Source organism: Myotis davidii, unplaced genomic scaffold (genome assembly GCF_000327345.1).
Source record: "Myotis davidii unplaced genomic scaffold, ASM32734v1 scaffold292, whole genome shotgun sequence".
Lineage (NCBI taxonomy): Eukaryota > Metazoa > Chordata > Mammalia > Chiroptera > Vespertilionidae > Myotis > Myotis davidii.
Genome location: NW_006285042.1, coordinates 4,385,641 through 4,398,686, shown reverse-complemented (window position 1 = coordinate 4,398,686; position 13,046 = coordinate 4,385,641). Strand labels below are relative to the sequence as shown.

The following is a 13,046-nucleotide window of genomic DNA, read 5'->3' as shown; positions in this document are numbered from 1 at the left end:
GGAGGAAAAGAGAGCTTGAGCACTAGGGGTGTGCTGGGCAGAAATGACTAATTAGGATTACTCTTGAAATTGTGAAAGAAAAGCCTGACCTTGACTTGGAGGTAGAGCAGATTATCAACCATGACAAAAGGTTAAGAGAAATATAACTGTAATCAATTTAGTTGGAGACAAGGTATTACTTCAGTTCTCTCTAGGGTTGTAGATACAAAGAAGTTATAACAACTGGGGAATACACTTTGCCTTAAGTTTAAACTTCCCCTAAACTGAAATAAGCAAACTCTGTTCTTACATATGTTTGCCAGAGACAATGAAAGGAAAGGAATTAATGTTTAGTGAAAACATTTGTGCCAAGAACTGTGTTAGGTACCTTGTGCAACACAACATGTTTTCTCATTTAATTTTCAAGATGATAGAGGAAATAAGTATTATCATAATAATTTTAAGATAAAGAAATTAACTTTAAGCAGAATTACTGTGTTATCCCCAATCTGGGGGACTGATTCCTATGCTCTCTGGCTTCCTCGGCAGTGAAGGCTAGAGTAGGGGCTCCAATTACTTATTCAAGATCTCATCAACAGTCTATAAAATAAAAAAGTTCAGCTGGAGAAGATTACATGGAAATCTGCATATGTGTTTTGGCTAAGTCTCTAACACCTGACCAGGAGAAAAGCTAAATAGAATTGCAGTGAGCCTAACAACCCAAAATCTTCTCATTTAAACATTTGTGGGGAATGAAGTTTTACTTTGAAAGGCACAGGTGCATTTTAAACTAATAGTGCTTTTTAAAAGAGAAAAATTAATTTAAAATCTTAAGATACAAAAATGATTTATTTATTGTGAAAAAGTTCATAACCTTTGCATGTGAATAGTAATGATGCTGTGACACTATAGTAGTTATAATAGACTAGAGGCCTAGTGCATGAAATTCCTGCACTTGGGTGGGGGGGTCCTTCAGCCTGGCCTGAGCCCTCTTGCAGTCCGGGAGCCCCGTGATTGATTGCCTCGAAGAGGGAGACCCAGGCTCTGCCACCATCCAGAAGGCTCTGCAATCACCCCAAAAAGGGAGGCCGAGGCTACCCTCTTGCCTCTTTGGGGCGATCGGGGAACCCTGTGGCCGGTGGCTTGAGCCTCCCTCTGTGGGGCGATCATGGGATGATGGCGGGGCTCCCGACCAATCGCATTGTACCCGCCTTGGCGGTGGCAGTCAACGCTGGATGGCAGTCAATGCTGGGTCTCCACGGTGCCCGCGACCCAGGAGGGACCGAGAGGTCAGCAGTTCAGCCCGCTCGCCAGTCCCCACCCACCTGAGCCTGCTGTGTGCGCAACCTGGTGTTCAGTCGCCCGTTCAGTCATTTTGGATGTACGGACCCTGGCTCTTTATAGATTAGGATGATGGTTCAGTGGAATGCCACAGCTAAAGACAAGTTACCTTGGCTCCACTTCAAAGATTTACCAATTGTTACCAGGTTATTATAAATAAGAACCAATAAACAATACATTGATCTAATATAAGTAAACATATTTATAGAAAAAATATTGCTTCTTGAGTGAAAAAGCGTGCTGATTCATCCATTTCATGAGCTCAGTCACGTTTATTAGTACTTACTGGAGAGAAAATGCTGAGAAGATGGTCCAAAATCTCTATGGGCTTCCTGTAGCTGCTTAAGGCGATCGTCCACAGAAACCTGCAAAAGAATTCGATTTCAAAATAATAACTTTAATAATGTTCCTGATTTAAGCGTTATTATAAAAGATGTTACTGCCCCAGATATGATTGCTTGTACAGATTCCTCCTCTATCTCTAAAATCAAAATGCTGGGATGAAAACAGACTCCTTTTGGTACCAAGTGACAGCGAATAGTGCCAGGCACTCTTCTAAGCAATTTATAGGGATGAACTCTTTTAATCCTCATAATCAACATAATTGGCATTATTTATTACGATCACCATTTTACAGATGAAGACACTGAGACATACAGAGGTGTCCAGGACATAAAGTTAGTATGCATAGTGCTAATATTCATAACCAGCTCATTGGGTGCCAGGATCTATGCCTTTGCTGTCACTCTACATTGCCTCAAGAGAGTAAAGGTCATAAACATCTTAAGAGAAGATGTGGCCACGGGGTCAGTGGCTATTCATCTCTCTCTTGTAAGAAAGGTGGCAAAAAGTGTTATGGGGAGAAAATGAAGATCTAAAATATTCCAACGGAGAAAATAGATAGAAAGATAGAAAGATGGCTGAATTAGATGGTAGATAGATAGACAGATAGATAGATAGATAGATAGATAGACAGACAGACAGACAAATAGATGATGGGTGGATAGACAGGTAGATAAGACAGATGAGTATGGAATATCTTATTTTCCTCCAAGTTTGTGTCCAATCATCTTGATTTGGGGGTATTCATATACCCACAGAAGAATATGCTTCTGCATTCGTTTACACAGATTGTATGGTTAACTCTCTACATTATGAAAACGCAAAGAGTTGGTACACTGAGAAACTATTGCCAATCAATAACAAATGCACACAGCCTACTGACATTTCCATGTCTCTTTTCCTGGTCTTTGCCTCTATAGTGCATGTAAGCTGTTCCACTTAGTCTGCCGATCTTATTTTCAGCTGCCTTTAAATGAAACGTGCATATCTCTGGCTCACTGGGCAGCTTTAGTTTCTCCTGGGTGGCTATTTAAGTTGCAGAGCAAGTACTTATTTTTGTTAAGGCCAAAAAGTACTCCTATGCCACACTTTACATTTAGGAGGAGAAAACAAGATGCTACTTCTGAAATTTAACAGCGTTGTCTGGCAGCATAGATTTCCCTCTCTTATTCAACCAGCAACTAGCATCTGAGTTCTAGCAGTCACCAGGCTCAGAAATAAAGAAAGCAGAACACATATCCTGTTTTGAGCATAGCATATTCCCTGACTTCTAATCTTTTCAGATGGTGATAACAGAAGCAGAATGGGAAGGAAATCAAGATGGACCCCAGGAATACCTACATAAAAATGATGAATTCAAGAAATAAAACAGAAGAAAAAAAGGAGTATTGGTCAAACATTTCTGTCTTCCACTCATTAGAAAAGCACATTGGCATTGAGTTTAGTATTCTGCCATACTAATCCCAGATTATTAATACTCTTTCAAAGACAAAAAGGAATGTTTAATACTATAGAACTCATTTCGTACCACTTCAATTTCATGAAGAAAATATAAACCCATTGTGTGTTTCAATGTTTGAATTAATTCAGGAAACCTATTATGCCTTCAAATGTTTCTGTGTGCCACCTCAAAATTACATATTTATATTATTAAATATCACATTTTAGGCCCAGAATATAGAGAGGAATTAGTAAAAATTATTTTTTTCACTCTCCCACTCAAATGATTCTGCTAGTTTTCAAAAAAAAAGATTATTATGACTCTTGGGTATTGGCCCCTGAATGTGTCAAAGCTCCACAAAGATGGTCCAAAGGGCAGTGGCTGGCTAATGCTGGTACCTAGTAATACTCGAGAGGGTTCTTCTGGGTTTGGGTTAGTTCTTCTGGGTTAAATCTGAGACAAGCAAGTAAGATATAGAGTCATTAAAATAACTGCATTACAGCAGCTAAGATCTCCGAGCTAAAGGTAAACACCACAATAGTACCAATGTGCTGGCTGTAAAAATTGAGCAAGATACCTAAAGAACAAGCGGTTGCAATAAGAAAGATGAAGACTTTCTTAAGTTTTCAAAAGAAGTAAAAAAATACATGATTAAAGTAAGAAAAATGACTCCTTTATAAGCCATTATGGGGAAATGTTTCTGTGACCTACCATATGTTTCAATTACTGTGATTTATTTGACCTTTTGCAATTTTCTACAAATATCATACGAATAGTACATCAAAAATTACATTAAAACTTATACTCATAAATAAATGAGGCTTTTGAGTGCACATGCTATGAATCCATTATCAAACACACCAATAAAGGAAAAAAATGATGGTATGCGGCAGAATAGCAGGTATGGTTTAAAAATCCACCAAGGTCTAAGCCTGAATTATGAAGAGGAATAGGCTGATGATACCTGCAAAAGTTTCCATCGCATATTAAGGTCATCTAGCTGGCGAGACATCTTCAGAGATGGGTGCAGGTCAAGTGGAGACAGCTGACTCGATAAATCATTCATTGTTTTAACTTTTAAGTTGATTGGTGCAATTTCTTCTCTAAATGCCTGGAAGAAAAGGACAATAATGAGGGCATCAGAAAAGAATATAACGGAAGGTGGTATGTATTTTGAACTTTCCAATGGCAAGATCAGCTGAGAGGCCAACGACAATTATTTAATCAACAAGGAAGGGCTGATTCACGTCCGGTCTTCAGCAATCAAGACCACCAGCTAAAGACTGTCAAACAACAGTGGAAGGCCGGGGAGGGTTGGGGGATGGGGGGTGGTAAGAGATCAACCGAAGAACTTGTAGGCATGCATATAAGCATAACCAATGGACACAGGACACTGGGGAGTAGGGGAGGCCGGGGAAAGGTCAATGGGGAGAAAAAGGAGACATATGTAATACTCTCTGCGACACTTTAAGCAATAAAACGAAATTTTAAAAAAAGAGTCTTCCTTTATATCACGGACAAACTGAGATAGGACGCGATGAGAAAGATATAATGCAAACACATTGAAGTGAGTATGTATTTCCTTCAAATTTTTCATTATATGTGATTTAGTCTAGATAATATCTGCCATTATAATCTACTTTACGAATTTCTAGTCTTGATTCTATCTTTAAATTTCTTCCATATTTCCTTCTCTTTTCTTTCTTCAGATGGCTACCTTAATATTTTTTCACCAATGCAACAACTTGATTTTAACAAGTTTTCATCGAAAATTAACTTTAAAAGTGGCCAGTAAAACCATCTTCCTTAACCACAAAACCGATGCCTATATGTACTGGAGAGGTAAGGCTGTCCCTTTCAAAAACATTTGTGATCATTGATATAGATACAGGAAAAGAGGGAAATGAAGCGTAGAACTGAGAAATGCCATCTCTGGCACAGTCCAGAGCTGGTATGGTTTGGAATGAGGAGGGTATGTGAGAGAGAAAGAAAAAAACAAAACAAAAAATAATACTTGGGCCATGACAGTGAGAGCAAGCAGAATAATACGAACACTACGTTTTCTCCATTCCTCACATAATTTTACCTGCCTCATGTTCAAGCCTCCCTTTCCAACTGTCTGCCTAGATCCTTTAAGACTCCACTCAGGTGCCCGCATACACACCATTTCAGAAAAGATTTCCCTCGGGCCCTCCCATGGGTTCCCCAGGATTCTCTCCACCTTCTCCAACCCAGCCAGGACATTCAACTTGCACCTGTTTGACACACAAACTGGGCTTTATAGTGGAGGCCACTCTGATTGTTTGGTGCCATACCATCCAGTTGTTATGCATTTTAAATATCTTTCCTTATCAGAGCTCTTAGTACATAAAAGCATAAGCATCCATATTCTTAATGTCCCCCCTGTAGAATGGAAGCTTCTTGAGACAGGCACCTGGCAAAATTCAGCACACGTTTTGCAATACAAGAGGGACAGACTTCCTTTCTATTGACGCAGGCCCCCAAAAATGATTTTTTTTGAAGCAAGATTAAGCCAATATGGAATTGGGAACAGAATGGGTTCTAAAAATAGAACTGTGTAATTTTATTTTTTTTTGGTACATCATAAGATTAGAGTGAATCATGTATTAAATTTTAACTCATGGGTATTAGGTGTTGTGAACATCCTATTGGCATCAGCCCTCAGGTTTCAATCCCCACCGTTAAGAGACTACGCATATGCCCTTTCTCCTCCTCTTTCACCACTCCAAGTTGAATGCAGTAATATGTATTAAAGTGCTTTGGGAACTATAACATTTTATTAAAACACTACAAGTATTAATTTGGCTTCCTCCTTATGAGTATAAAAAGAAAGCCCCTTTAACTACTTCCCTCCTTCCTTCTCCAAAACTTTTCTAGTTACCCTATAGAATTCTTCCTTATATAATGCGCCTTGGCTAAAAATAATCATTACGATTGATAAACATCAAAATGATATTAAGAATATAACTGTTTTTTTAAAGAAATTAATTCTAGGCAAATCAGAGAATATGCATCAGTGTTTCAAAATTTTGAACATGCCTAAAAGCCACATAAAGAAGCTAAGGTGGGGACTCAGCGGGGGCAGATCTGGAGCCAGAGTCGGAGTGAAAAGTACGGATGGTGGAGGTAGCAGTGCATACATTTGAAGCAATGTACCTGCACGCCAATGGGCCAAAGGTAGGAAACATCACCAGAACTCTAAAGACATCGACATTTCAAAATCAGTAGAAGAAGGCAAGCCCACAAAGACATGTGAATTGCTGCAAAATGGAAAAAGAAAGAACTCGGAGTTGTGACAGCTTCTCTCCGTGGCTGATGTCAGACGGTGCACACACATACAGCCCAGCGAGGAAAGCAGTTATATGATAACAAAGGCATTGTGTTAATATAAGATAGGCCTACGGAATTAATCACTGAAACGGACCCATGCGACAAAGAGAATTGGGAGTTAGGATGGGGAAGGAGAATTTTTTCAGCCTGGACTTTGAAGAAACCTGGTGTCCCTCAGATTCAGTTTTAGAATACCTACGGAATTTAAACCCTTCAAGTTTTCTTCAGTTGTGATTTTAATATTATACATTAATATTCTCTCCTTGGAGGACTCAAGATTTTTAATCTTTTAAAATCAATATCTTTGTAAAATACCAAAACATAGATATTAAAGATTAAAAATAAAATGCTAGAAAATATTCTCAGATTTATAAAATTTTAAATGACCTTCAAAAGACATCAAAAGATGCCCTTCAGAAGATAAAACTTTTAAAATTAGATTCTAACATTAAGACAGATTTTAAAATCTTCCAGAATGACAAAATAATGTTTTTCTCTTACAAGCCACAGGTAAAAACATGAAAAGATCTGTGACAAACAAGATCTGTAGGTTTTGTTTCTGTTGCAGTGGTCAGGTGTTTTATGGCAACAAGAAATCTCTTAAGGAAGTATATAGTTTGGTTTGTAGAAGCTTCCAAATTAAGGGGCTAGAAATAAAGCAAGTTTTAAAATGATCTCAGATCTGCCATGTGTTCTATTACGAAGAAGCAATTTATCATGTTCTGGCTGTACTTTCCTATAGGAGAATAAAAATCTATGTGGTCTTCTGGCCGTAAAAACAGAAACATCTGCTAGTATTAAAGGCACTGCCTGGCAGCCTGTTGGCAGATGTGAAACCCAGACTGGTCTCCAATCAGGTGTGCATTATGCAAATAAGAAAGACAAGATAATTTTAGGGAGTTAAAATTATTTGATTACCCCAAAGATTTAGTTTCCCACTTGCTTTGGCATATTGAATAATATTTAGCAATAATCAGTACTTACTTTCATCTGCCTGTAGCTTCGATGGGATTTGGGGTATATGTTAGAACACATGTAAAACGCCCCAACTGTAAGATCTGGGTTTTTATTTTCTTTTTTCCTAATAAGATGTTAAAATATCTTAATCCACAGTTTATTCCTTTCTCTTAATATTAATTGTAACTTTCCTAGCTTTCCATGTAAGCAGAGATTTGAACAAAAGGATTTGGATGCAGCACTGGATAATTTCTTTAATCAAATCAGATTAACAATGCCAAAACTTTTTGTCCTTTAATAACCTGATGCAACTTTTTATTTTCATCCAGCACTAATCATCCTATATTAAAAACTGATATTTCATATTCAAATGGATAAATTCTTGCTCTATCCAAAAGACATCTTGCAGTCCAAAGGAACATGCGTTTGTAGACCACTGACTTGAAGATCTTCAGTGTTTAAAACCATCTCTCAAAATAAAGGAAGTAGCCATAGCTGGTTTGGCTCAGTAGTTAGAGGATCAGCCTGCGGAATACAGTTTCCCAGAGTTGATTCCAGTCAAGGGCCGAAGGCAACCAATCGATATGTCTCTCACATTGATGTTTCTCTATCTCTCCCCTTCCTTCCACTCTCAAAAAATTATTTTTAAAAATATCCTTGGGTGAGGATTAATAAAAAGTAAAATACAAGAAGTATGCAACTTCCAAAGGAGCTTTATTTTCACTTGGTTATTCAAAACTCAGATCCACCCATAGACATGGATTTTAAAATATTAGAGTTGTAGGAAGAAACTCACTTAACTCATTGGGTGGCTGGAACGGTGTGTAAATTTAAAATGAAAGATGGCAGGCACCAATACTCTTTTAGTAATAATATTTTTTTTAAGTTTAAATTTTAACATGTAACTTTTAAAGCTTTGAATTTAAGTAGATGATCAAAATTGTGCTTAATTACGTTATTATGAATGAGGTCTCTACAACGAAAGTGAAGAGCAAGAAACAGATCATGAAAACTCTACCACTTACTAGCTATGTGGGCTTGAGCAATATCTTCAAATCCATCCTTTATAAAATGGGCATAATAATAATAATACCTATCCTATTGGGTTAGTGTGATGATTAAAAGAGATAGCCATGTAAACTGCTAAGGAAGTTCCAGGCACATAGCACCTCAATAAATGCTATTATTCCCATACCCCCCACCCACATATATGTAATTTATCTAAGTATTCAGTTAAATACCTAGACCTTTCTTCTTTTCCTATTCAGTCACATGTTTACAAACAAAGGGAAAGCATTATCCAATGTCTGTGCACAGAAGAGGGATGACTTTTGCAATAAAAATCCTATTCATGATAGATATTACCAATTAACACCTTCTGATTTGTCACTAGTTCATTCTTTGATTTGATTTCTAACTACGCAGTATATAGTTTACCATGCTATTACAAACCACACTATACTCTAAATCTGTTATTTGTTTCTCTAACTGCTTAAATCCCATTAACTTTATTTCTGGATATGTTCTAGAATACTGTATCAAAAGGGGGTCCAGAAGATAGATCTAACACCTTAACTTTGGGCTATTCCTGACCAAAAACAGAATTTATAGCTAAACGAATCTTCCATTGATACACTCTAATGTTTGAGTATATTATATAGTATAGATAATGTTATATATACATATTATGTAGATAAGAATTCCCAGTAAAACAGGATACTTTTGACTAAAACTTAAATTCAATACCAATTTACAGCAAATACAGAGTAGAGAGGAATCTGCCAGATTACACCATGTGGATGACATTCTGCAAATTCCAAGCTGTGAGAAACACTATAAAACAAACAATTCAGCTGCCTTAACAATTGCATTGCAAAAAAAAAAAGAAAGAAAGAAAAAGATGGAGGGGAATATTAGAGATTAAAAGGGACTTTAAAATATTTCTTAAAAACCAAGCAAGTGTTTAGGGATGCACAGTGGAGTAAAAAAAAATATTATTTTTTTCAAAAATAACGTAAATTATGGAAAAAAGTCAGAGTTGCTATTGGGGGGAGGATTCTGATGGGAAGGGGCATAGGAAAGCATCTGTTGTGACTGGAAATCTCTATCCTGATTTTGGCAGGGGCTGTAATGGCATTGACCTTATAACAATCCCTTGTAACAAGTTATACATTTGGCACTCTTTAATTGTGCCACATTTAACCAAAAAACATGTTGTAAAACCCCTTATCTGAGGCAGTGATGCTGACCATGGTTTTTTCAATGTGATCCTGCAGCGAGTCGATGAGTAAGTCGCCCACCGGCTTCCAGCCATTTCTCACGGCCTCTGCCTCCTTCATGTCAGCATCCAGGTCGTCCATGGCTCCCTGAAGGTCTCTGAGTTTCTCCAACGCCTTGTCCACCTGCTTTTGCCAGTTACTAGTTACAGCATTTAGACTTTCCCACTTCTCTTTAACTTCCGAAGACTGCTTGCGCATGGCTTTGGCAATCTTTTGGGCTCTCTCCTCAGGAGTCAATTCTGTGATTAAACAAAAAAAGAGAATATTTGGAAGCTTAATCAACTTTGTATTCCTTACAGTCAAGTGTGAAGAGCATCTTTTGAAACTTTGCTACCAGGGTCCTGGGAGGCAGAGTTACACTAAACGGGGGAAGAACGAGTGTCTCTATACCTCTTCTAAGAATGCCCTGATGCTTCTCAAAAGAAGAAAATAGTTACAGAGTAGTAAGTGGCCCAGTGATTTCAGCAACTTCTAAATTTTACTATATTTGCAAACCTTGAAATATCACAAGTAAAAAAAAATAACATTTTTTCTTTCACATGTATTTCACATGTTATATAAAAACCAAAGAGCATGTTTCATTCCATTGTCCTACAGAGAAATGGGGAGTATAATTAGTAGATAAATCACTTTAAGTTACGAAGAAAAACTATGCAAAAAGAAGATGAATTTATCATTTTCCTTAAAAAAACAAACAAAAACAAAACAAAAAGTAACTGAAGACAAGTAACTTATCTTAGCTGAGTTTGTTTGGCACTCATCTTTAATACAGGGTGCCTTCTGTAGTCCAGGATCAATGTAGCACATAACCAATGTTACAAGAGAAAGATGTAAGATTTCAAGGACCATCCCAAACATTTCATGAGGGTTTCCAGAAGGTCTGAGGTAAAGTTAGATTTTCAGACAGGAAAGGGAAAGCATGATGCAAAGTCCTGCCACAGGACAGGGGCAAAAAGACAGAGAGAGAGTCTAAAAGACAAGGAAAAGGTAATGACAGAAATGAAAGTCAAGTTCAAAGCCCAGGGTCAGAAACAAAGACATGAGAAGCTGACAAGAAAAGGGCAGAGGAATTGGATGCACATAAGCAGGTTAGATAGATCACCAGCTAAACCCCCTGGGCCTCGCTCCCTCAACACCTGAGGATGCCTCCTTCCCTAGCCAGCTGGTTTGACGGTTTTCTTGCTTGACCAGTGGAAACAGAGATGCAGGTCAGAAACATACAATCAAGTTAAATTGTAAATTACTTTAAGATAGAAATGCACATTCTTGTTTGTGATAATAACCACCTTTTTGTGTCAGTCACATTTTTTAGCAACTTTCTCTGCATCTCAAAAATGTTCCAAATCACCATAAAATGAACTCAAGTTCATCCAACTTCCTAGGGAGACAAACTCAGCTAGCCCTCCTTAACTATAGCTTTCATACTCAACATAAATTTGTCTGTCTGTCTTTATTTAAATGCTATTTAAGAAGTCAAGTTAAAGGGGCCTGGACATATGTTTTTATCTATCTAAATTTCCAGAATATTCTAGATATCAATACTTAGACTTAACAGCAGCTATAGTAAATCTCAAGGGACCAAATGGACTCAAGAATTTAGTAACCATAGACCTCTGAGTTGCACTGCTGAAGTGCTCTGAGGCTATAAAGACACTTGAAAAATCCCTTGGCAATAAAATTATCAGGAGAGAATGTGTTATGATAGGTAGACTAAATGTACCAGCACATGATAAATATGGAAAACTAAGTGAACCCAAGACCCAGCTTCAAGGAAGGCTGAAGCTGGAATACAGTCTAGCACAACAGTCAGGGGAGGAACCAAGAAGCCAGGAGAAAAGCCCTAAACCATGCAACACATCAGGATTCCAGGGTTCCTGAGAAAGGACTTTGGAAGAAAAGATACGTCTTTAGGCAAACCTTATTTAAATCCTATACCTTCAAGATATTGAGAAAATGGCAACTATGTAATACTTATATTATATATAATTTATTCTTATATAAATATAAAATGCTATATGTGAGTTGAAACAATGATTCATAAATGGCTGGATGAGAAAGGGAATTGACCATTTCTATAATGGCAACAGCGGGATTTGTTAATAAGCCACTTGGGCTTTTTAAAAGATATATATTGAATTGCTAATGTCTCACTTTTGTAAAAACAAAAAACACACAGTACCAATTTCAGAACAGACAATTTAAGTATAATTATTTTCCTTGGATGCAATAAAAGCTGTGTCTGAGCCAGTCATGGAATTACCTGAGACATAGCTTCTTTCTCCTATGACAAAATACCTGACACTGGCTGTGACCTTTTGTCTTCTATGTAAAACCTTTTGACTGAGCAGTCCTTTTGTAGTATATATTATATAGTCCCTACTCAAGCAGCTACGCAGAAAAAAAGGAAAGCTCTATTTCACCATCTGTTTGCTGGAAATAAAAAAAAAAAAACGTTATCTAACCAGAGTCAGAAAAATAGTGCCTCCTACTAAACCAATAATCTGTTTATTATTATACTAGAGGCCTGGTGCACAAAATTCATGCATGGGGGAGGGGAGTTGTGTGCCTCAGCCCGGCCTGCGTCCCCTTGCAATCTGGGACCCCTTGGGTAGGGTCCCTAGGCCTAGCTGGCGATTAGGGCCTATTGGGGCTTTCCTTTCCCGGTCTGCTGGCAGCTGGCCCTGCCCCCGCCGCTGCCACTGCTTGCTATCTTTGTGGTGCTGCCCCCTTCCCCTGCCACCAGTCGCCTCCCTCTGAAGGCAACAAGCATGGGGTGCAATCACTTGGCTGGACTGGGCCTCCATCTGAGGGACAATCACGGGCCAGCCCTGCACACCCGCCATAGCGTTGCTGTCCGGTAGCCTGGGCCTCCCTCTGTGGGGCGATTGTGGGCAATGGTGGGCCCTCCCCCGACCAATTGCATTGCACCTGCCTTGGCTGGCCTGGCGCCAGTGCATGTCATAGCTTGATCGTCTGAACGGTCGTGCTGCTGTTCAGTCAATCGATTTGCATATTACACTTTTAATATTATAGACTAGAGGCCCAGTACATGAATTTGTGCACATTGAAAGGAAATTAATTAGAAGAAATATTTTAGAGGCTGGGGAGTGACCATAGGAGGTTGGCTCCAGGGCATGCCTGGCCCATTTTGCCCAGTCCCAATTGGGGTGATTGGGGCTATTCAGCCGGGAAGAGACCGTGGGAGGGTTCCAGGGCATGTCTTGCCCATCTCGCCCAGACCTGATCAGCTAGACCCCAGCAGCAAGCTAACCTACTGGTTGGAGTGTCTGCCCTCTGGTGGTCAGTGCATGTCATAGCGATTGGTGAAGTGGTCGACTGAATGGTCTACTGCTTGG

The 13,046-nt window shown here is 38.6% G+C and overlaps 1 protein-coding gene across 3 annotated transcripts in view; it reads right to left on the bottom strand.

Moving 5' to 3' along the window:
* The window catches only part of UTRN (utrophin), a 461,667-nt gene that overhangs the window by 96,207 nt on the left and 352,414 nt on the right, over positions 1 to 13,046 (bottom strand). For all 3 annotated transcript variants that reach the window (XM_015558521.1, XM_006755401.2, XM_015558522.1), the window contains 3 exons: positions 9,661 to 9,929; positions 4,068 to 4,214; positions 1,607 to 1,685 (listed from right to left, as the gene is read on the bottom strand). In XM_015558521.1, coding sequence (XP_015414007.1) covers positions 1,607 to 1,685; positions 4,068 to 4,214; positions 9,661 to 9,929 — 495 coding nt within the window. The remainder of the gene's footprint in view (positions 1 to 1,606; positions 1,686 to 4,067; positions 4,215 to 9,660; positions 9,930 to 13,046) is intronic.